At 37.1% G+C, this 26851-nt stretch overlaps 1 protein-coding gene across 1 annotated transcript in view; it reads left to right on the top strand.

Moving 5' to 3' along the window:
* Positions 1-26851, top strand: part of LOC121853601 (muscle calcium channel subunit alpha-1-like) — a gene marked incomplete in the record, with an annotated part of 305963 nt that overhangs the window by 223754 nt on the left and 55358 nt on the right. Inside the window, 5 exon segments of the mRNA XM_042347854.1 lie at positions 4912-5058; positions 5390-5591; positions 8126-8395; positions 16296-16379; positions 18573-18641. Of these exon segments, the coding sequence (XP_042203788.1) occupies positions 4912-5058; positions 5390-5591; positions 8126-8395; positions 16296-16379; positions 18573-18641 (772 nt within the window).

The raw sequence follows: 26851 nt of genomic DNA, 5'->3' as shown, positions 1-26851 counted from the left end.
GACTCAGAAATACTCTTTGTATATACAGTGTGAGTGTTTAATAATAATAATAATAATAAACGGTTTATTGAAAAAGTTTGCAGCCCAAAGGCTAAAAATATACATTGGACATAAATGACTTATGTGTGTGAGTGTGTGTGTGCGTGCTTTCAGAGCAGTCATTTTATATTAGGAGCCTCGTTATTTCGTTCACTAAGAGATTGTGACACTCATACAATGTGACGTCCTTATGGCCGTAAACAAAATTTGTATATTGTAAAATCACTTTTAGATGAAGTGGTTTGGGACTGAATTCATTCCGTAAAAGAAGGATTTTCCTTAAACCCGGTATAATTATAATGTGAAATAAACAAAACTATGAATTACTTTTGAAATTAAACATGCAGATTTGTGTTTTTCTTGAATTCAAAAATATCTATTTGATTGTACAGGCAATGACCGTTATACGCTGAGGTGAGGGACCTGAAAAACCTATCGCGAAGTGATCAACTGTATATTGATATTATTAACTTAAGGGGAAAAATAGGTTCCATTCCTGAGCTCATGAAGAGCCCAAACAAGTTTTATCTCTTGCTGCTATAATGATTAAATAATGTCTAAATAATTCAAATAATTTATAAATAGACATAAAATAAATAAATTTATACAAAATTAAGAGAAAAACAATAAATTTTACAAAATAAAGATTTATTTTCATTTACCTTGCATGATATGTACGTACAGTATACAGTACAGTAGTAGTAGTTGCGATCCCCAGCTGTCACTAAAAATAATTTCAAATAGACATACGTAATTTATTATTATTTTTTTAAACTTTGTTGCATGCACACAAACTGTCATACAGAATGTGCAAAATAAATAATTATTTTAAGGTCAAAAATATAAAGCGAGTTAGTGTAGATTGTGGGAGCGTGTGTGGGGGGTTATTCGTTGGGGTATCGGTCAAGCTGTGAGCTAAGTTCTTGTTATTTTTAACTTGTAATTTTTGGGTGGATACTATATTTAGAATATTTAAAAAGTCAGTTATGCTGTGCCCATAAGTTTTAAATCACCTTTATAGACATTTTGTTAAAAATAGACCATTTTTAGTACAGTATACTGTATAAACATGTTAGTTTTCACTTTAAAAAAATAACGTCATTTAACGTCAAAAATTCACCTGATCCAATTATATACCTAGTTTTTGGCACTTGGTATCATACCATGGATTTTGCTCAAATGTCTTGCAAAGGTACTACTTTACATGCTGATTAAGGATCTGAGTTCATAGTTTAGAAATTCAAATAATTAGTGTGAATTACTCCCTCTTCTCTCTCCCCACATGTAGTCATGTCTTTTCAAAAACACTATGAAGATGTATTCATAATGTTACCTACATTTTAAAGCAAGAGTGATAGGCAGTCACTATCCAGATACTGTATATAATATTATAGAGGGTAATTATTAAAGAATGCTGTGTGTTTGGATACACTAATTCCCTGCTTTAGTATTGTATGTGTACAGTTAGTCCTTGTTTATTGCATGGGTTCTGTTCCTAAAGACCCATGTGAAGTGTGAAGCTGTGATAAGCAAAACTATTTTTCCTAAAAGAAACAATATATTACAGGGGGTGCATTCCTGGCCAGGAATTTTAGGGTTACAGTATTTAGTTTGTTTTGTCCAGAAACAATTGTAAATTGATAAAAAATGTGTAATACGCATAATACAGTTGAGAGGAATATGCATATTCTCCCCCTCATGGTTGTTCATCAACCATAGTTTTTTCACCACTCATGTCATTTGAGAATGTCTAATTTCACCTTTAAAATAACACTTATTATATCATAATACAGTACCCTGTACTGTACTGTACAAAGTGTGCTTGGTAGAGCACTGGCACTGTGCAGTGTTGTTACTCACACACATGACTGTGTGTGGCATATGTTTTTTGTATATACAGTACTGTACTCTATTTCATTTAATGTTCTTATACAGATAAGTCCCTCTCATCTGGCACCCTGTGGTCTGGCATTATTTGTGAATGGCTGCCTTGGCATTAGGTTCCTGCCCTCCTACTAAGTTTGTTTACATCCCCCAGTCTGTGCTCCCAGTGTTTTGTTTTGTCCTGTTATTTAGCTCTAATTTACTCTTTACTATGGCTTCAAAGAGACCAGAAAGTGGTGAAAGTGATAATAATACTGTGCAAGCAACATCTAATATATTTTAAGATACACGCACAGTACAGTACTAATATTCCCGCCAAGCACATTTTATTAATAATACAGTATAGTCTGCATTTACGCGGTCAATTGAACCCGTGGAGGTCCGCGTAAAACGAGAAACGCTTAAAGTGAACAACATAACATATGGGATTAATTGAAATAGAGACCGGGCCGACCCCCAAACTCCACTTTTTCAGACACAATACCTACGTTATAGTAAAAATAACTTCTTAATTTTATGATGGTATGCACACACAATTAATAATTAAGAGAAATATCAATAATATTAGGGTTTTTTAACACTTACATTAGTAGAAAAGATGGCTGGGCACACGGGGATGGGGGGTAGGTTCCGAGGCAGAGGGCAGATTATTGGCCCTCACCTGTATCACTTGTATCAATTGTATCACTATCCACCACAGAGGCTTGCAGGGCCTCTTTGTCAAACCCCTCAAAGTCCATATAAGTCCATATCCTCACTATCATTATCACTATCACTGACTTGGGCCGGCTGTGGTGGGTGGCGGGTGAAGAACTCGGTAATGTTTTGATGACTGGGCGACCTTGTGCGTACACTGCTCGCGCCACTCTCCGTGTAAAAGGGTACACACATCGCGGAAAGTGAGCATTCCGTGTTCGGCAGGGTACCGCGTAAACGTGGAAACGCGTAAAGTGGGACCGCGTAAAGCGAGGGTTGACTGTAACAGAACATATGGGATTAATTGAAATAGAGACTGGGCCGACCCCCAAACTACACTTTTTCCGACACAATACATACGTTGTAGTAAAAATAACATCTTAATTTTATGATGGTATGCACACACAATTAATATTTAAGAGAAATATCAATCATATTAGGTTTTTAACACTTACGTTAGTAAAAAAGATGGCTGGGCACACGGGGATGGGGGTTGGTTCCGAGGCAGAAGGCAGATTATTGGCCCTCACCTGTATCACTTGTATCAATTGTATCACTGTCCACCACAGAGGCTTGCAGGGCCTCTTTGTCAAACCCCTCAAAGTCCATATCCTCACCATCACTGACTTGGGCCGGCTGTGGTGGGTGGCGGGTGAAGAACTCGGTAATGTTTTGATGACTGGGCGACCTTGTGCGCACCCTGCCCGCGCCGCTTCCCGCATTAATGATGAAACTTACCGCGTAATTAAACATTTCATTCTGGCAATGCACCGCGTAAATGACCAAACGCATAAACAAAATCCGCGTAAATCCAGACTATACTGTATATGCAATACAAACCCATCACATAATAAGACTTCTGTATTTGAATATAAATCTGTACACTGCATCTTAGTAACTGGATTGTTTTCTTCATCTTAAGATGTGTAGTGTACACCCATATTGGGCTTACATAAGTTACACACGCAAATTTAGGATTTTAACCACTTGTCAGCCTACTAGCCAGTTTGGTGGTCAGTCTGTTCTCTAATACAACCATTGTAGTTGTGTTATACATCTGGTAGCCACAACCCTCAGTTATCCCAAAGCATGTGTATTGGTGGATGTCGCATGTATGTTTGTTTTTCTCTTTTTTTTTCAGTTTATTTTTATTCTATTTGACTGATATATTCTCGTACCTAAATATTATGAATAGTGCTTGGACAGAAGAAAGCTGTATACAGTGAACCCTCACTTTACGCGGTCAATTGAACCCACGGCGGCCCGCGTAAAGTGAACAACATAACATATGGGATTAATTGAAAATAGAGACCGGGCCGACCCCCAAACTCCACTTTTTCAGACACAATACCTACTTTGTAGTAAAAATAACTTCTTAATTTTATGATGGTATGCACACACAATTAATAATTAAGAGAAATATCAATAATATTAGGTTTTTTAACACTTACATAAGTAGAAAAGATGGCAGGGCACACGGGGATGGGGGGTTGGTTCCGAGGCAGAGGGCAGATTATTGGCCCTCACCTGTATCACTTGTATCAATTGTATCACTATCCACCACAGAGGCATGCAAGGCCTCTTTGTCAAACCCCTCAAAGTCCATATAAGTCCATATCCTCACTATCATTATCACTATCACTGACTTGGGCCAGCTGTGGTGGGTGGCGGGTAAAGAACTCGGTAATGTTTTGATGACTGGGCGACCTTGTGCGCACCCTGCTCGCGCCGCTCTCCGCGTAAAAGGGTACACACACACACCGCGGAAAGTGAGCATTCCATGTTCGGCAGGGTACCGCGTAAACGTGGAAACGCGTAAAGTGGGACCTTGTAAAGCGAGGGTTGACTGTACACTGGACCCCCACATTACAGAATGGATGTGTTCTTGAAAAAGTGGCCGTAACACGAACCATTTTTTCCATAGACTTTTTCTCATGTTAGAAGTGAAGATGTTTTCACACGGAAATTTTATCGGTTCAACAAAACTAATAAATACACATGTATAAATGGAGACATACATATAATTTATTTGCTTGATTCATCTTCTTACCATATCCTTTCTTCACCATCATCAATTCTTATCATTATCCTTACAATTATCTCTCCTTTCTTACTGCCCTCAGTCATCTTATCACCACCACCTCCTGCTCAGTTTTTATCACTACCATCTTTTTCTCCACATTATTAAATATCACGACCAATAGGTTGTTAATCTTCATATCTTATCTGATCATTTAATTTTTTTATCAATTTTGTTTTAAGGTATTTTTTGAAGCTCCTTTTCATCTCTAGGGGTCAGTTCATTGTTTACCATGATGGCGACATTACTAAGCCAATGGTGGAGAAGAGAGTCTGGGAGAAAAATGCTTTCCACTTCGACAATGTAGCAAAAGCCATGTTGACACTCTTCACAGTCTCAACATTTGAAGGCTGGCCTGGGTAAGTGGTAACTTGAAATATGTTATTTGTGTAGTCCTCCACTCAGAATTAAATATATTTTTTCCTGTATTTAGCTAGAATTATTGTTCAGTATCTTAAATGTATTTTCTATATTCACTGTACTGTAGTATTGTTAAAGGTCTACAACTTTGCTGGATCATAAAGTATTTTATCAGGAAAATGATATTGAAAGAAGTAAAGAAATGTCAATAGAAACTTAATTTGATGACTATGTTGTTGTAAAAATAACCAATAGATAAAGGATCTCTCACAATGATGGGTAAGGTAATCAAGTGTTGAGTCAGACATATTATTTTGTTTTACTGTATAGGTTGTTATATGTGTCCATCGACTCCAACACGGAAGATGTTGGTCCAGTTCATAACTACCGCCCCATGGTGGCTGTCTACTACATCATCTATATCATCATCATCGCCTTCTTCATGGTTAACATCTTTGTTGGTTTCGTTATCGTCACATTCCAGAGTGAGGGTGAACAAGAGTACAAGAATTGTTGCTTGGATAAAAATCAGGTTTGTATATAGGTCCTGTAGAGGAAGTAGACAAAGCTTATGAGATTACAAGTCAGTATAGTACAGGAACCTCTTGATATATACAGTATATATATATCGAGAGGTTCCTGTACTATACTGACTTACAGTCTCATAAGCTTTGTACAGTCAAAGACAAAAGTCGTGTCGTGAAATTTGGTGAAAACATATGCCGAAGGGCTAAAAGTTTGGTGTGCTCTGCCTTGTGGTAAGGGGCTCTCATAATGTTTCTTGAGTTATATTTAATCTTCGGTCAAAACCGCAACACGAATGTTGTCTTTGACTGTACATGTTGAGTAGATCTGACTTAATAAGGAATTTCATTTTGGTATTAACAAATCCATGTCCCACTGAAATATGGCAAAACATGTGCATTATCCACTCAGATTTGTACTTTTTGTAGCCACATACCCTAGAAAATGCCCAAATATACTTAAGTGTAGTATTCTTATGGGAAAATTAAAACTTCAGTATGTAGGAGGGTATTCAAACAAAGTATAAATTGTATATTGCATGAAATTACTTTTACTGTACAGTATAATTTTGTTGTAAGAGTGAACAAGTAATTAAGGTTTATATATATTATGCATTGTTGACAATACTAATAGAAGATTTGAGGCACTCCACATCAGAAGGGGGTGAAGTGCCAGATTAAAAAAGCTGAGAAAAACGCATTTATAGTTTTTCTAAGTTCAAACAACCATAACTTTTTTGTTTTTTGAGCTAGAGGGTTCTTTTTTTTATTGTGCAGCGCAATCCCTCTCCTAGCGAGCAGTGAAAACTGTAAGTTATTACTGTGAGTAGTTATTATTTTATCGCGAGTTGAATGAGAATAACTACCCGTGATGTACAGTTGTTTGAACTTCAAACCAACAATAATTGCATTTCTCTGCAAAATTTTCTTATTATTGTGGGCTGTAAAACAAGTTAATGATTACCAAAAACAGCACTTGTCTTACACCCCCCCATAACCGCCCCAAACCCCCCCAAAAAATTAAATGATAATAAAAATCTCATTTGCCTATCAGTATTTATCTTTCCATCCCTATTATTAGCCAGAGATTTCTAATATTGTTAAGTATAATAGTGTGTAATAATAAGGAAACACCACTACACTCATCCCCCCACTATTAACCTCCCCCCCACCCCTCCAATATAATTAACATACGAATACAAAGGCTGAGAAAGTTTGCATAATCTTTGGTAAAAACATTATTATGATAATAGTATTACAATCTTACTTTGTTTAGTTCCTTCGTTTTATTGTCCTTGAAGATCGTAGCAACTCTTAGTTACGAAAATCCTGAGGAGTGCGTATAACTTTAATGGCCTCGTCATAATCAATCACGTACTGATCAAAGTCTTTCTCTGCCCGTCTAAAAATCGCCACACAGATTCTTCATCAACTAAATCATTGATGATTGATGCCAGCAGCAGTTCAGTTTCATTATAAGACTGAGTTATGGGCTCACTTTCACTAGCATTTGTTGGGTCAGGCTCACTTCCATCACTATCAAGGTCTGTCTCGTCACTGTCCACTTCTACCTCCTCACAGTCTGTATGTTCTTGCTGTGATACATTATTGTCACTGTTTGTGTTACCATTAGACTCACTTTCATCATTTTCATCTTCACTTTCATCGTCATTATTGCCGTCAGTGCAGGTCACTTGACTGTATTGGAACACAGTCTGCAAAAAGGTCTTGTGATGCATAGGAGTCACTCTTTGTATTATGAGTATACCAAAATCACTATCACTATCACCAAGCATTCCTGGGGAGTCCACGTGAGCACTGTCGTCACTAAACACATGCTCAGGAATAATAGGTTCCTGAACCCACACCAGAAGGCCTGGCCTCACTCGAGTCTTGCTTTAATATCGGGCAGATATTGCACAGCACTTCTCACACCCGTGGAACACGAATAACGTCAATGTTACGCCGAAAAGTATCAAAAATAGCAGTAGAAAGTGCACTGAACTTCCTTATGCTATATAATGTGCCAAAATTAACAAGGAGGCAGCATCTGGGTGCGCGGATTGGCCGAGGAGCCGTGACGTAGCAAGGGAAATCCATTGTGATTGATTGCCTTGGGGGGTATGGTCCAAGGGACGTGCGCTGTCATTGGCTTGCACTCCTCTCGCTCTGAACGGGATGTTGCCACTTTCTTGAACTGAGCGCACAGCCAGATACAGTATGTAGCTCCAGGCCTGAGGTGAAATCACACCTTATTTTTGAAGGATTTTCTACCATATTTCTATTCTAGCTAGAGGGTTACATCCAACACCAACATGTAGAGGAAGGGTGAAAATAGTAATTTCCATCAAAAAACGCATTTAGGCCGGGGTGTCACTTCACCCCCTTCTGACACGGAGCGCCTCATTTGATCTATATACAGTATGTATCTCTTTTAACGCAAATTAAACTAAAGTTTTCCACTTCTCCACTCATTAACAAATATTGTGTTCAGTTGAACATTATTGTATATACTAATTCTAATTCCATCTTTTTCACTCAGAGAAACTGCATCGAATTTGCTCTCAAAGCAAAACCGGTTAGGCGCTATATCCCCAAAAATCGGTTTCAATACAAAATCTGGTGGTTTGTTACTTCACAACCTTTTGAATATGCCATCTTCGTCCTCATCATGCTCAACACCGTCTCCTTGGCAATGAAGTTTCGAGGGGAACCAGAGACCTACACTCATGCCCTGGACATTCTCAACCTCATCTTCACTGCCGTCTTTGCACTTGAGTTTGTCCTCAAGATAATGGCCTTCAGGTTCAAGGTATGACTACATATGTTGGTAACTAAATTTTAGAGTGTTTATCAATAATATTGCAATCAAATACTCATGGTTGTTTTCATTTACAAGTATGTTTCTACACTCTGTTAGAGCAAATGTTATGTATACTGTACAGTACTGTGTGTACCAGTATATATATACGTATATATATACTGTATATATATATATATATATATATATATATATATATATATATATATATATATATATATATATATATATATATATATATATATATATATATATATATATATATATATATATATATATATATTATTTGGCAATCAGTGGTCTGGCACCACTACTGGTTTGAAAAAATGTCCAGGAGGGGAAATTTCAAATTTCCTGGTTTTCCAGGGTTTCTGTGCAACCTCCGCATTGTTTACTTAGCTGTCGCTTTTATTTTCATATTATTGGTGTACCATGCTTCCCCCCCACCAAATATTTAATTTTCAATTATTATTTAACCCCAATTATGTCTGCAAAGAAAGGAACAATTGTGGCACAAAATATATACTGTACATTATTCCTTACTAATACAAGAAGAGGTAGAACTTTTGAAACATCTTGACAGGTGTTTCGGTAGCAATGCTACAATTGAAAAATTATATTTCCTTTGAAATTTCTGTAATTTAACTAACCATGATATAGATAGAAACTTGTTCTCTGAATGAGTTTCTATTGTATTTGAATTAACAAATGAGAATTTTCATTTCATATGCTTGGCCATCACAGTCGTCATCATCATTAATGTTTTACGGCCATTTTCCAAGGTTGCTCAATGCACAGGTTAGCCATGATTACGTGATGCCAGATCTCCATGTTACATAGTCTCTTGCAGCCTCTCTTATCAGGTTGATGAATTTACTATAATTTCTTATAACTTCTCCCCTTGACATAAACAAGCAAATGGTCAATGTGGTCTATGGAGGATAGGGGTGCTTGGCACATGAAACTCTCTATCATAACTCAAATACAGTACAGTGTACAGGTGTCCCTCATTTAGCATTAATTCAGTTAACATTATTTTGATTTAGCAATAAGAAAATTTTGACACCCTTTCTCACTTAACATTAGGTCAAAATTCAGTTTAGCTTCAGCTTGACTAATTATGATGGGCAAAGAACTCGGAATGAGGCGGCCAGTGAGATGACATGATGGCATGAGAGTATTGTAATGATTATTCCACAACCTTTATAGTTTCATTTCTTGTAACAATGGCAACATGCCATCTGCATGGGCATTATTCCTCGTTATCCCTTGTTTAGCAATAATTTTGCTTATTGTTAGGTTTTTCATGAATATAACCCCATCATTAAACAAGGGATACCTGTACAGTACCTTAATTTTATGCCAATGAATTTTGCAGTACTGTACAGGTATCCCCCACATTACAGAAACTCAGGTTGCAGAAATTCGCCCATACAGAATTTGTAAATTATGACCGCTAAATTCGGGATACTGCTCATAAATTCGACCTTACGGAAATGGAGTAAACTTCCCAAATTTCAACACAAAAAATTACTATTCAGGTATAGAACCCCCCAAAAATTCACTGATATTGTAATTTATTTTGTGCTGATTTTCTTGGTGTTTGCTACCACCAAGTGTGGGTATACAGGGTACCCACACTGCTGGACTCAGTTTGTTTATATCTCCCAGTGTGTACTCTTGATCTCTCAACTCCCCAGCTCTTGGATTTAACACTTATATATGTATCTTATTCAAGACTGTTCAGTGTATAGTAACCCTTATTCAAGATGAGTGGAAAGAGGCCATCAAGTGCCAATGAAAACAGTGGTGCTAAAAGAGCTCATAAATTAATTACATTGGATATAAATCTTGATGTTTTATGGAGTTTGGTGGGGGAGAAAAACTTAGTCAGATTGAAAAAACATGAGGGCTTGCTATGTCTCCCAATAATTCCCATTGCTCCACCTCAACTCACGTAGCACTCAACATCATTTGTGGCGACTTAAACTCAAGTGTTTTGTGTTCTGTACTGTATTTATTATCATATTATATCATAAAATAATCAGTGTACGGGTAGTGTTTAAAATGTTTATATTTTCATTCATAATTGAACTTGGATTACTTCTTTTTGCTGAAAAATTTTCTTCAGAGATTCATCTCCAATTATATTATGGAAGTCAGTGTGAAAATGGGGGTTTACATTACAGAATTTCACATTATGGTCAACTTTTCACAGATGCATCCCTTCCATAACTCAGGGGATTACTGTACATTAATTTAACACCCATTTTCACTTGATGTTTGCATGAACGGTAGTACCCATAGAGACCTGGGTGATGGAGTAAAGATTCCTACTCTCTCCATAAGCTTGGAAATAAGCAAGCAGTGCCCACTTAAGTATGTTTGAGTGCTTGGCTTGTTTAATTCACATGATAACTCTTTGAATGCTCTCAGACTTCAGCTCCTGTTGAAAATTTTTAATTCTCAAATCACTAAATAGTGAAAAAGTGGTATAAACTAATTGTTCAAAGGTTATCAAAGTGTATAGAAAATATTGTACAGTACATAAATGAGGCATACTATGTACCTCCCCTCTGGATGGGATATAAATAATGTTTTATGGTAGTAGTCTTTTTTTTCTTACTCTGGGTCATAGAATGGGGCATTGTACTACAAGCCAGTGTTTGTTTCTACTCTCAAGAAACTACAGTATTTTTAGACCAAATGTTGCACTGGGATATTGTTAATGCATTATTATTTGCATGATGATTACGTATTAGAAAGTTAAATACTTTGCTCTTTTTCTTCAATTCTTATAATTTTTGTTCAGTGACAAGAACTGAGAACATACTTCTTGAAAACAACCATGATATGACTTATAAGCTTTTTTCTAATAGTTTTTATATATATATATATATATATACAGTATAGTCTGCATTTACGTGGCTTTTGTTTACGCGTTTGGTCATTTTCTCGGTGCTTGCCAGAATGAAAATGCTTTAATTACACGGTAAATTTGGTCATTTAGGCGGCAAGCGGCCGGAGAGGTCCAGACCGCCGCATCATTTTTAATCCCACGCGGTCCATTCTTGACCATACGCGGGAAGCGGCGCGGTGAGTGGTGCGCATTAGGCCGCTCTTTCATTATTGCTGACGTCATATGACGTATCGAACTGTGATTGGGCCACGCATCCTTACCACCCACGTATTCCCTCCGCCGCTAGCTGTGATTGGTCTAATGTAACATGATGTCCCCTGCCACCAGAGGTTAGAAGTCGCTGACCTAGCCGGGCCTGTCTCATTGTTCTCAGTCCGCGTATACAGTTCTCTCTTGTGCCCGCTATTCCCCTCACAACTCACAATGGCTTCCGCGGGACCCCCACCACCAGAGAAAAACCTTGAATTACCTGGACCAAGCCATGATAATGTGAAGGAAATCGTCGAGTTGGGGGAGAAACTTAAGCTCATCCTTGACAACGACCCAGACAAGCATCGGTATGAAGTGTCTAATAACCATCTGACGAAAGTTATAGAGCCATATATCCAGATCTACCTCGACAACATCAATGCTAGCCGTCAACATAGTAATGTATTGAGGATTTCCTTGCCCGCAACCCACCACAACCACAGCCAGCCCAAGTCAGTGATAGTGACAGTGAGGATATGGACTTTGAGGGGTTTATCAGGGAGGCCCTGCAAACCTCTGCGAGTAGTGAAAGTGAAAGTGATTCACCGGAGGGCAACTAATCTGCCCTCTGCCTCGGAACCAGCCGCCATCCACGTGTGCCGACCCATCTTTTCTACTAACGTAAGTGTTAAAAAACCTAATATTATTGATATTTCTCTTAATTATTAAGTGTGTGTGCATACCATCATAAAATTAAGATGTTGTTTTTACTACAACGTACGTATTTTGTCGGAAAAAGTGGAGTTTGTTGGTCGGCCCAGTCTCTTATTTCAATTAATCCCATATGTTCTGTTATTTCATTTACGCGTTTCTCATTTTACACGGTACTCCACGGGTTCATTGACCGCGTAAATTCAGACTATACTGTACTGTATATACAGTTTAGTATATGGTAAAACTTCTCATTAGTGGAGTCTTTGTTTAGTGGATTACCCCCACTAGCAGGTGATAATCATTCTGCTGTTGCTGTCTGCTAATGGGAACCATTAATAATAAAATACAGGTTGTACCTCTCTAGTCCGGCAACCTCGGGACCTGACCGGTGCCGGACCATGGAAATTGCTGGACCATGGAAATTCACCCTTTTCCTGGATAGATAGTGACTTGTGCTTATGCTTGGAAGCACTAGCACCACTTTCTCTGCATCATGGTCTCTTTGAAGACACATTGAAGGGTTAAATGTCGTAAAGTAGCTTCTCAAATTTCGCGAGTTTTTAATTCTTAACGTATTTTATTGGAACACAAAAAAAAAAAAATAAATAAATTTTGATGGCGGAAACTTTGATTTCGACAGGTTTGAACGGCCCGCCAACGTGCAGACGACGTGCATAATCGTGTAGACAGCGTCATTTCTCTTGTGTACAAAAGATTCATTATTGTTTATTACTGAATGTCTTTTTTATTGAATTAATGTTTGTGTGCAAAATGAGCAATACAATTCATTAATAATACTTAGAATATTAAAACACACAAGGAAATGACACAGCATTGTTTTCGTTGATTACAAAACCAGTGACTGACTGTTTCTACATACAAAACTGAAGAAAGTAAGACCTTGGTTGTAGCTGTAGTAAAATTAATATGGTTGTTTTAAGTAATGTTATTTAATGTTAATAAATGGAACAATAGAAGTAGCTAACGATAATGGTAAAGAAAAAAGAGATCGCGTATGTAAGTGCTCACACGTGAAAACATATCGTCGTTACTTTACATAAGAATATGAAAGCAACACTTATTTACTGTTCATATATATTTTAATTAATGTTTCTGAATTTGTTTTTATTGAATTAATGTTTGTGTGAGCAAAATTAACAATGCAATTTATTAATAATACGTGGAATATTAGAGGAGACGAGACGGCTGCCGGCATTGTTTATGTTAAAGCTTACAAAACCAGTGGCTGATTGGTTCTACATATAAAACAAGAGAAAATAAGACCCTGATTTTAGCTAGAGTAAAATTAATGTAAAAAAATTAATATGGTTGTTTGAAGTACCTGTAATGTTATTTAATGTTAATAAATGGAACAATATAAGTAGCTAACCATTAATGGTAAAAGAAAAGTGAGACTTCGCGTATGTAAGTGCGTACATGTGAAAACATATCGTCATTACTCTACATAAGAATATGAAAGCAACACTTATTTACTGCTCATATATATTGAAGGGTTAAATGTTGTACTCTGTATAGACAAGCAGAGAGAGAGAGAGAGAGCAGCCGAACTGCCGGATGTAAACAAACCTTAATTTCCCGCGGCTTTGTTGTTGTTTTTTTAAGGGGATTAGCCCACCCGGGCATAGGTCACTGACCCACATTGGGGCCTGAGGGGCAAAAATTTAATACTCCTGTAATAATAATAATAATTCAGAAAAAAAAAAAAAAAAAACCTGCCTATATACCTACCGTATTGGACAAACTAAAATCGTTCCGGACTACGGGAGTTTCCGGACGACAGAATGCCAGACTAGAGAGGTACAACCTGTAATTTAATCAAGAGGTATTTTTGGTTATGAGATTTTCTGTGTGGTTCATCGTGTTCCAACATTTTAATATGTAACTGTTGTTCACTGATGGTAATCATCTGTGGTAAAATCTGTAAAGGGAGAATTCTTTTACATTACTGTAGTACAGTATTAAAGTTAATGTTCCATGTTACCAGCTCACATTTGAACTTGCTCACTTGCTGTGCATGTTTTGTTACACAAGTGAGAGAGAGGCCTCATGATTGTTTGAGTTAGGAAGCCCCTGACATGGTCATCAGGAGAGGAGTGTCCTATCCATAAAGTCTCCACATTATCCCGTGGTGACAGTTGTTTTTATGAAGCTTTAATGTGGTTAAAACATTTTCACACGGAAATGTTTCACACATTTATTATAATGTTCGAAGCGAAAACACTAGTGTGACCTAGTAAAGACAATATATTACACAAATTGTTGATTAAATAGGTTTGTATCAACATCCAATTTGCAGTATACCCCTACACCATATTTGTTCTTTGTGAGATTACAAATTACAGTACTGTACTGGTTTGGAAATCACATTTGGAAGAGCATTTACTGTACTGTACTGTACTGTACAGTATTTATTAACTTTTTATGGTAAATATTAATTTTGATTGCTCTCATGGCCTCCCCAAAATTTGACCTCTACTTAATGGACAAGTTGTTATGCAAAGCAGTCTACTATCGGGAAGTTCTACTGTATTTTTTTCCTTTTTTTTATGAACACAGGACAAGACAATGTCACATATATTTTTTTTACAATGCTCTTTTATTTTAGTGTAAAATATTGATACTTTGAAATTAACTAAGCTTTTTTGGGGGCATTAATTTTGTTCTCTTTATTAGGTTCAGTTCATAGAGATCTGAGACAGGCATTGCATGTACTGTACAAGTAATTGATCCATATAAAAATTGAAATTACTCCAGTTCAGTGGTTGTAGTTTTTTTTTATTTATGACAAAACAGTTCACATGAATTCGAATGTGAAAGAACTTTGTCAGTTAGTTTATTATGTTTATGTAGAGCTTCATATTTTTCTTTCACAATTTTTTCATAGACTTAAAAATATTTACCAATCTTTTTGAAAATCCTTCAAGCAGCTAATTTAAACTACCATTATATTATTTTTATTTCCTATTACTTACAGAATGCCAGAATAATGCCCCATTTATTTTCACCCCCTGCGCCATTTGCAGTTTTATTTTCTAGATCCGTGGAATATCTTTGACTTCTCTGTGGTGCTGGGCAGTATACTCGACATTGCCTACTCCAGGTTGGAGGTTTGTAAGAAACCATAAAAGTTGGTGAGAAGCATTCGTAGGCTAGCTGCTGCAGTAGGAGTTGGTCTAAAATAACTGTATGGCTACCGAATGCAACTAAAAAGTTATACGTGATGGGGTTTGTTATTTCAAGTTTTGTAGATAATATGATTTAGGGTCAATCCATAGGACTCTGTGTCATTGTCCACAAGATTCAGAAGTAATGAGCCTCATTACAGTCATCCACAGGGGAGATGCTGTAGTGTTTGGTGATATTCATTGTACAGTATTTATAATAATATCTCAAGTTTACTGCCCTAACCAGCAGTATGGATCTTCAAACTATTTTCTTTCAGTGTGAGGCTGCTGTAGCTGTGTCCTCCTCCATATTAATGCAACCAGACTCTGCATACAAAAGAAAAGCATTCTTGTAGTTGGGTCTAAAGATGGTTTGAAACAGGTTTTGCACTCCGGTCTTCAAAAGGTTTCTCAGGCTGAATTAGTAACCTAGTGTTCATTCTCATCATTAGTAATTATTAGTATCATAACTTTGTTGTGAGTGAGTTCAGAATTAATTGGTGTGAATGCATTGTTTACCAAAAGTTACACTGTAATTGAGAACACCTTGAGTATGTTTCAACAAATTCTACAAAACATCTCCAGTCCTCTCTATCACAAGAATGTTTCTTTAAATCACTTTTATGAACAAGCTTCAGAAACCCCATCTCCCCTTCCTCCATCAATGAACCAACAGCGCCACCTTTGACTTAAGCTGCCTAAACTGGACATCTGTGTAGAACTTTAAACTCCTAAATCCCATTGTGACACTGGTCCTCTTAATTATAATGCTGTATATCTGCTCAGTGAGTAAGTTTGTGGCTGCCTGCATCGTAGGTAGTCAGTCAGGTAGTTTAGAAAGGTTTGTAGCTAATGTATTCTTCACTTTCTGTACTGTTTGCAGTATTACTTTGGAGACGCCTGGAATGTGTTTGATTTCATCATTGTCCTTGGCAGCTTCATTGATATCGTCTACTCAGAGGTTAATGTAAGTATCTTTCCATTATCACATCATTTGAGGAAAACCACTTAAAATTTTCGTCCAGGGTGTACACCTTCCTATGACTAATGGACAGAGCCTTTTACATTCCATGATCCTGATGAAAATATTAAGATATTCTCTGTTGTTAATATACTGAACTGTACTTTAAGTAGAAAATGTTGAAAAAAAAATTTCATTTGAAATGCAACAAACTCTTCATTAGAAATATGTATGTAATGATGTTGAGGGAAGTTTAAACAAATATACAACTTAATATTTGGGAAGAAAAGAAAAATAATGAAAAATAACATTTGAGAGGAAAATCTCTAAGTTACATATTGTGTAATGAGCTTCTGTATTGTGGAAGCTCACATTTTTTGTCAGAATTTATGTTTTGAAATAAGAGTTTAGGTGCTCTTAGGATCATTGTTCATTACTGTAATTTTGTATAATACCCTAACTGCACACATGGATGGATTCTGTAATAGTTTTTGTCAGCAGAAATATACATTGATTTAAGTGATATTTTTTTGTTGTAAGAGGCATCTGTTGATTCTGCAGTGAGAGGTAGGTAAGAAGACTTTTTTTTAACTATATACTGTACTAAATAAAAATGAGAATCCTTCAGTTGATAACTTACTAAAAGCTTTAACTGGCAATGCTGTTATAGACACAGTTCCAACCCTCAGTCATCATATTTTTAGTTTTATATATAGGCTCACAATGTAGGTATGGATTAGGAAATTTAAGAAGATTTCCTTTATTGGTAATGATTTGTATTCAACATTTTTATTTGTATTTTACTCTTCTTTTACCCTCTAGTTACATATCATGAGTAAGAACTTGAAAAACGTCATCATCGTACAGTTTCATCCTCACGTTTATAACTTTTGTTTAGGGATTGGCAAAAATCCAAAAAAAATAATAATAAAAAACTGGTAAGTGTGGTTTGTTTCTTGTTAAAATTTTGGTTTCAGGGTCTTTGATTAACATATGTGTGTGTCTATATATCTATGTTTGTATGTGTGTATGTATGTATGTATGTATGTATGTATGTATGTATGTATGTATGTATGTATGTATGTGTGTGTGTCTGTCTGTTTGTCTGTCTGTCTATTCCATTTGGCATTAAGATCTGGTTTCATTCTTTATTTTTCTCTATGTACGTATTCGCTGATACAATTTTGCTACATTTCTTGTACACACGTGTTCATACCTTACTGTACATTATGTTTATTTGTCTCTGACCACTATTTGTCACTGTTTTTGTCTTGATCACCCTACTATACCCGCTTTCTTTTTCTTTCACCTGTCACCACTATTCATCACTGTTTTTCTCATTTTTACCTTATCCTTTTTATTTAATCTCACTCAAGATTATCAGATTCATGTTAGTCGTCACGAATCGCTTTTAATTTTTTTTTATTACACTCGCCCTTACGAACTAAACCTGTCATTGGGTTCTGAATTTCCACCCCACTCTTTCACAATGTTATACAGAATAATTATTTATACACAATTTTTTATAATGCACAAAAAAAATTATGGTAAATGTGGGTGAGATTTCAATTTCTGTATAAAACAAAATAAGCAGCAAAAGTACCAGGTTTTAGTGGAGGTTGATGGAGTTTTACATGTATATCTAAAAACAACTCAATTTCCAGAATTTGCACTGATATCACTCACATGTTATATCTTGTAAATTAGTAGTACGTACATATGACAGGTATGTACTGAAAGTTTATGATACGTATACCGGTAGATGATTGATGTTATACAAACCAGAAAGTTAATAATATGGATATGCTTAACTTTTGGAAGCCCAGATACTCTTTTACTTTGATAGTTAGAGTGCAAGACACCAAAATCTAGCCAACATTTTGTTAGGCAGTTTTATACTGAAAATTCTATGATTTTTGCCAGTCCTGACAAATTTATGTTCAACATTAATTACATCCTCACTTACTAAAGCTCCTTAATTCATGTTTATTAATCACCCTCTAACTACAATCTTCATACATGTTGACAAAATGGAATTCCATCTCTAATCCACCATTTTGTTACTTCACCTTAGTGTCTCGGACATGACTGAGCACTGGTGTGGCTGTATCATATCTCCTTGTGTTCGTAGGGTGTTCTCTCATGTAGGAACTCACCCATAACCTGAAGCTTAGAGCTGATGATAGGCTTCCTCACCAGAAACTAGTGAGCAATCAGGCGCAGGCGGCTGCAGAGAATATGGGCGCCGAGTACTACAGGACCAGAAAGGTTTGTCCTGCGTACTGCTAGGTATGGAGGTTGTACTGGCTGATGCTCACTGTTGATCTTGAGCTTCTAGAAAACCACACAAATTAATTTTATTCACAGAGAAAAGAATTTTTATGATTACTAGACAAATAATTAGATTTTCACTGTTTTTATGGAGATAAGGATTCTTGATATTTGTTCACTTGTACTGTAGTAAAATAGAAGTTACCTGTAGTACTCTGTATCACATAAATTATATATGAATGATATATTATATTTCCTTTAATAGGAATCAAAATATAAATAGTTATTTGTGTATCTGATAATTCTATCATCAGCTTTTAGTTTATTGAAATAGAATTAACAGATGTCTGTGCTTTTTTTCTTCTTAGGAGTCAAGTGCACTTATTTTTTAATACAATTATTTTTTGTAAAGTACAGTACAACTTTCATGCCTGGTAGATGTAAATGTTGTAATTGCTCCAACAATGTGGCTGAACTATAGGCTGTATCTCGCGCTGTACTGGTTACCGTCAGCAGTTACACTGATTCAATACTACACTAGTTGTTCATTAATGTTTTACTGATTGTTATCAGTTGGTGTATTATTCATAGCCAGTGGTTGTGCTGGTTGTTGACACTAGTTGTACAGTGTTCATTGCCAGTGGTTGTGCTGGCTTTTGTATTAAAGGTTTTATGTGTTGTCTTGGAATATTAGCATTTCTAGAATTGTGTCTTATGTGAAAATCATTTACATTGTCCTTCCTGAGAATAAGTGATCAGCATCAGCTGTGTATACACTGAAGTCCACCAAACCTTGCTAGTTTAACTGAACTCCACCTAATCTATTTAAGATATACTGTAGCTCCTGATATTCAGCTTTAAAAGCTTTGCAAGATAAGTACATTGATTACTATCAGAAGGTATGTAGGTACAGTGGAAATATGATTTCCTCTCACTACAACATCCAGGGTTTGATTCCTATTTAGATATGATAAGAGGGTTATTCAGTGTATAACTACTGAATATTGTAGGTTTCGTTTGGGTACACTGGCTTCTTGCTTACTAAAATTTGATCCATTTTCGATGGACAAACTCATCAGAAACAATGTGGGAATTAAACAAGCCCTTGACTTACAAAAGACACTTTACCAACTGTAGGACCACTTGCAGCAACACTTGCTTCCTTTTTTTTCACTTTAATTTTTGTATCATTGCTCTTGTAATAGTTACCAACAAAGGCCAAACTCTCTTCCCTAATTCATTAAGCCCAATGTATCAGTAAGAGACATCAGTGTTCTCTATCACTTTTCACTTGGCTCAGTACCACTTACTTTTCTTCAAGATTATATCATTACAAACTAGATAAGGGCATACACAAATGAGAGTTAAAGAAGATTAATGCATTACAATACCGTATTTATATATCTGAGAAAACTACAGCAAGTTGCTTATTAATATCAGAAATATTTTCATAGAAAATGTAATGATGTACTCGTACAGTAAATATGACCCACAGAAATAGGACACATTTTTCTTTTAGATTTACTAGCATAATTGAGGGATGGGTTTCTGGGGCAGATATCCAAACACCTGAGCATAATCTGAACCTCACAACTAAATATAGAAACAAATTAAACAATTCACATCAGCAAAAATAAAAACAAGATAACCTAATTTATCTGGGGGAATATCACTCAACATTCCTTGAATGTCTAAATACTTAGAACTGAAGCAGATTCACTGGTTGGGGGGCACAGCATTGCTACTTTGAACTCTTAGCTGGCATTGGCATTAACACATGACATTAATTCTGGCACTAGGATTGTTTTTTTGTTTTGTTTTTGCATTCATATGACATAATGAGGTTAAGTCAGACAAGCACGATTCATGAAGTTGCTCAGTTATTTTCTTACACCATCACTGTTCTACATGACACTGCACAGTGTGCACACACATATTACATCTGATTATCACTTATACAAAAAATACTCTTAATATTGTATTTTATGGCAGTTTTTGTGATAACTTTCTTTATCATTTGAAATATAGGTTATTAGTCAACAGTCTTGATAAAAAATGTACTGTGAACCAGGATATTGAACTTGACTTGTGAATGGTCATTATCAAAAGATATTTGACAGCCATTTTTATTTTATTGGATGTACTTATCTGTCGGTGAAGTGCTTCTTGCCTAAATTTATATTTGTTCTGCTGTTGTTTGTTCTTTCTTATTGGAATAACTGGTTGTTACCAAATTGTCCACTGATTGTTCTGAGTGGTTATACAGTTTATCTGTAGATCAATTATGACTTGTTGATTTTTTGCCAGTAGATATACTGGCTGCTTACATTTTAATACTCTTTATCCCTTTCTGCTTTCTTAGTACTCTTAATCAGACTTCAGATTTTAATGTTCCTCTTGCATTATTGGATGTATATAATGCACTGCCACTTTTTGAGAAGTCACTAGATAAAGTACATCTGGTTTCCTTGTTTCAATAGCACCTAGAGGTGCTAAGGGTTTTCATTTTACACTGCAGTACTTGAAATCTCCTTTTTAGTTAGCAGTATAGGTTGTTACAAACAATGAACCAAGACTTTTTGCGATTTAAGAAATATAATGATGTTATTTAAATGTCAAGAGAATCAGTATACTGGTAGTATGTGGCACCATGGTAGTGTTCACTGCCATGTGTACCACATACTGAGGTACAGCCCGTAGATACAATGCCAAGCAAAATTTTTGCACAGTGCCTGAGGTTATGGAGGTGCCTGCAGGGACCTCCTCAGTGATGGTATTTGCTGTTTAGGGCCGCCGCTTGTCCTTGTTGTTCGTGGTGTTATAGAGTAGCGGTGTACATCTTCCATCTGCACACACTTACACACACCCTCGCACAAATGCATGTCATCCCGTCACCCATATACATGTACACATCCTAGCATGTCACCTCAAAATACCCACTTCAACATATACACAAATATTTCATATATGCATGCTATTATTGTTTGAGTTAGTCTCTTACTTTTGTTGTTAACATTATACAGGATGTAATGAATGCATATACAGTATACATAAATATATTAAAGAATTCTTTTATATTTCATTCAGACACACATCTCACACATGTCTACTTTTCAAGTATTACAATGATAGAGTAACATGGATAGCTTAACATGGAAATTTTTTTAGAGAGTACCGGTATGTATGTTGCAACATGATGTAATGACTCTCAAAGGCTCATGGAAGCCCTTCAGAAATGTTTTGTAGGTATTGTAACTGAAAATGTCACTGGAAAATAACTTATTAAAGTAAGATGTGTAGGTATATTTTTGTTTATTTTTTTGCAAAAGGTAGTGCAGTAATAGGAGAAATATACTGATATTATGTAACACTGTAGTATAGCTTAATAGTGCTTTTTCTTATTGAGTCATTATGCCATTTATCAAATGTGAGGTTCATTTTAATAATATTTCCAGTAACCTATATAGTGCACACTAATACAGAACCTTTGTTACATTATTTACTAACTGTTGCATCAAGCAATATAGATTGTTGGGTTAGGTAAGGTATACATAGAAACTAATTAACTCATTACAGTGATTCCTCACCAATCAAAGGGGGTTACATTCTAGAATTCTTCACAGATGAAAAACTGTGGTTGGCAAGGGCTGGATCAGATGGGAAATAAGCAATTTGGGGAAGTGACCCCTGAGAGAGGTACCTAATGTTCTATAATGTACAGGTCAAGGTTGAAAAAAGTACAGGGTGTATTCTATATTGAACAGTACTTGAAAAAAGGGATTTAATTCCTGGATATGTGTACTGTACTGTATAAAAGTACACAGTACTGTAGAGGTATTAAAAAAAAAATGAAAATACACCTAACCGTATTGCTATCCCTAGCAATGCTTCACCCTTTAACCACACAAATTGGTGGACAAAGTTTTTATCCATAAGGTTTTCATATGCAAATGTGTGTATAAACAGCATAGTTAAAAAAAATCGGGGTTTGACAAGAGATCACATGTGAAAAGGCAGAGAACATGCATTAACATACCTAGGTATAAAGCTAGACGTCGCATTTTGGACTATATCACAAAAACTGGTTTTCAGAAATAAACGGCTTGTAGGGGTATCGAGATATTAATGTTGTCTAGCACTCAGGATGGAAGGAAACTCTAATGTGGTTTTCTTGTATAATATAAGTTATATGATAGACAGTCTGGTGCTGGAGGTGCAGAATGAGAGTTGGTTGGTGAGGAAGCTCAGAGAAGGACAGCTGGTGGGTCGCCATGCTCGCTGGCGGGAGCGAGGACCGCCAGGCAGGTGAGGAGGAGAGAAGGCTGCCAGGCAGCGGCGAAGGAGGAGGTGTTGCTTGTTCAAGAAGAATGGTCAGAATGAATATCAATGGAGAGACAGAGCTTACATACCCAGCAGCAGCCGCTATGAGTCATGTTGGGAAAACCTGAGAAGTCGCCGGTGACTGGTTCCGTTGCTAAGATACGGTAACATCTGGTTGGTTGCTAGGGAAGGCGGTAACAGGTGGTGGCAGCTACGCAGTTTGTAGGGGAGACGTCCACTACAATACTCCCCCTTCCCTCCAGGCGGTGTAGGAGACTTGTTGTCTGCAGAGTTGCTTAGCACATGTGAGGCAGACTGGGCGGTGCATGTCTCATGTGAGACAACGGCGATGGCGTGATGAGCCGATCGCTGAAATACAACTGTCTAGATACACACTATATGTGGGAGAAGGGAGAAAAAGGGTGTGTGGAGGCGATGAATGTTGTGCTTCCCTCACGACAGGTACAGGGTCGTCAGATGCGCCTGCTGGGGTGTGTGTGGGCCTGGGTCAGGAGCAGGGGCTGCGTCAGCAGAAGCGGATTAGGGCTCGTGACAGCAGCTGGGTCCACGACAGCAGCAGGGTGCAGGACATTAGCAGGGAGTACCTGAGGGAGAAAAGAGGGGGTGTGGAGGCGATGGATGTTGTGTGCTTCCCTCACGGCAGGTACTGAGTCGTCAGATGCGCCTGCTGGGGTGTGTGGGCCTGGGTCAGCGTCTGAGGCAGGACGGGTGTGCTGGGGTCGTAGGATGTGGTGCTTGGGGCAGGAAGAGGAGCCGGTGTCTGCTTGAAGACTGGGAGCGTGATCAGTGTCTCCTCCATCCTGTGTGAGTGCTAATCTCCGGGAGTCACCATTTGTAGGGGTATCGAGATATTAATGTTGTCTAGCACTCAGGATGGAAGGAAACTCTAATGTGGTTTTCTTGTATAATATAAGTTATATGATAGACAGTCTGGTGCTGGAGGTGCCGTGTGGTGAGGGAGCTGCTCAGTAGAAGACGTTCGGTGAGTAGCGTGTTGAAGGAGGTAGATGTGCAGGAGCTTCGTTAGAGAAGATGTTGCCTGTTGCTGGCCTCCTGGTTGAATGAATGCTGGACAGCTAGGAGCTTGCTGGGAGGAGGTGTTGCGTGTTCAGGAAGATGGGCCAGAATGAGAGTTGGTTGGTGAGGAAGCTCAGAGAAGGACAGCTGGTGGGTCGCCATGCTCGCTGGCGGGAGCGAGGACCGCCAGGCAGGCGAGGAGATGCGAGGGCTGCCAGGCAGCGGCGGAGGAGGAGGTGTTGCTTGTTCAGGAAGATGGGCAGAATGAGAGTTGGTTGGTGAGGAAGCTCAGAGAAGGACAGCTGGTGGGTCGCCATGCTCGCTGGCGGGAGCGAGGACCGCCAGGCAGGCGAGGAGATGCGAGGGCTGCCAGGCAGCGGCGGAGGAGGAGGTGTTGCTTGTTGTAGAAGAATGGTCAGAATGAATCTCAATGGAGAGACAGAGCTTATATACCCAGCAGCAACCGCTATGAGTCATGTTGGGAAAACCCAGAAAGTCGCCGGTGACTGGTTCCGTTGCTAAGATACGGTAACATCTGGTTGGTTGCTAGGGAAGGCGGCACATTGGAATGCGATACGCAGTTTGTAGGGGAGACGTCCACTACAATACGTCCACTACAGGCTTATTCATCAAAAATTCTCAAATAGATATTTTTGTTCAACCTCAGAATGCGACGCTTAGCTTTTAACCTAGGTATGTACAAATTATAGAACTTTTAAAATGAGCCCCAAAGGTAATGTAATTCTTGAACTGAACGGGGGATATTACCGGGTATATCCAATCTTTCCCCACTTGAGGGGAAAAGTAATTATCAGAAGGTAGAAAATATTTTTCAACTCATAATTTCTGGTAGCTGCACATAATTTTCTATATTTGTTATACATGGTTACATGCACACACACTCTTACATGCATGAAGTGCAAAAAATAAATAAACAAAATAATTATCTTCAGGTATAAAGTTTTACATATCTCTGGATGACAAGTGATCCAGCTAACATTACCACCACACTGGGCTAGAAATGTTCTTCTGTGACTTTGGAAACCTACAGATATCTAAAACTGGATGCTGTAGTTGGTAGAACAGTATAAAAAATGTAAAACATGGATACTTTAAACTGCTGTAGGTAATCCCATGATTGGTAAGAGATTACTGTATGTGAAGTTTGCAGTAGTTTACTTATACAGTACTTTATATAGAATGAGCAATAGTATTCAGGTGTTATCCAGTTATCATCAAATCACAGTAACTTACTTTCCAATCCAGTCAGTTTATAGGGTGGGTCTAGGGTAATATCAACATGACTGATCTAAGGTAGGTGGGTGGAGATAATCAGCTTATAGGGTGGGCCTTGGACAATATCTTCAGGAAGAACCTCAGGTAGGTGGGTAGAGACAACACTATTAATTCTATGTCAATCTAATTAATTTTGAGGATCTGTATACGTATAAAGAAATAATGATTACTTGAAGACTTCATTAAAAATAAGACATCTTGGTGATTCAAGACAATTATTTAGCTAAACTACTGTACTAATATTTTCTACCATGAGGTCTCATTTCTAAAATTCGATGTATACAGTGTAATGAAATTTGTTGGTGAGGGTTTATGATATGTTGAGACTAACCTAGGGCTAATTATTTATATCCTATCCTTCATTTATTTTTTTATGTAGTAAAATATCCTGAAGAACACATCCCAGTTTTCATATACTACAATGTAACCATAATCAGTTTTCCTTAAACATATGATCCTTAGAGTTGAACAGAATGTAAGTTTTTCTTTCAACGTTACAACATTGTTGAAAATAGTTACCTCTTATAAGTCTGTTAATTTGTGGCTGCTGTGTTGCTTTGATAAGAAAAGGAATACCTTGATGCCAAGCCATATGTTTACAGGTCTAACATAAACTGTACACCTGACTGATCTCCTGTATAAATGTGATCACACTTAGGATATAAACTGAAAAACTGGTTAATCAGTAATGAACTAGACTTGTGGCTTTTATCTAAGATTGGGGAGGTTTTATGCCAGGAGCTATATTGTATTAACATCGATACATGACACCAGTAAATTTAGTACAGTATACAAGTTAAACTAGATGTATTGAGGTGCCTTATTTTGGAAAAGATAATATAATTTCAGTACTTTTTCTTCAGCAGGAGATATAGATAATTATATCATCCTGTTTTTTTTTTTTTTTTACTTGTCTCATCCCCAGTAATGAGGTTGTGTATTTTATTGTATTTGAGTGAGTTCTTATAAGTTCAGTAATATGTTCAGGTGGTGTTATATGCCTCAGTAAGTGGCATATAATTTAACACACATTTGGGAATCATTACCCACCGTAAGTATATTTTCCTTACTGGAATTTGGTTTAATGTGTTAATGGATTATGTATGGTAATTTTGAAGTCACCAGTTTATGGTGTTAAGCTAGTTTATAGGAGGTTGTGCATTACAGTTTAGTGTAGATAGGTTGGTTATTAATTTAAGATTCTCGTCAGTAGTTATTGATCATACCAGAAATTGAGACAAGGTTGTGTTATATTAGTTTAATAACAGAGGTGATTGTTTTACGTTGATACGTGTTTACATAAATAATTTTTAATCAAATGGCTTATAAACTCAAAGAGTAAGACAAGATTGACAAATGAATATGGGATGGGGTTTTGGTTTGCAGTTTGACATCACTATGTTTTAAAAAGTACCAGAGTAGATAAGTGCAGATGTCTTGAAACTCTTAAATGATTTCAGAAAAAGAGCAGACATAATATTTTTCTCGGATATCAGAATATATATAGGCTATTTTCCGACAATGATTAATGAGATCATCATGACCATCATCAG

Source organism: Homarus americanus, unplaced genomic scaffold (assembly GCF_018991925.1).
Source record: "Homarus americanus isolate GMGI-L3 unplaced genomic scaffold, GMGI_Hamer_2.0 scaffold4896, whole genome shotgun sequence".
NCBI classification, from domain to species: domain Eukaryota; kingdom Metazoa; phylum Arthropoda; class Malacostraca; order Decapoda; family Nephropidae; genus Homarus; species Homarus americanus.
This window is presented reverse-complemented; position numbering and strand designations above follow the sequence as displayed.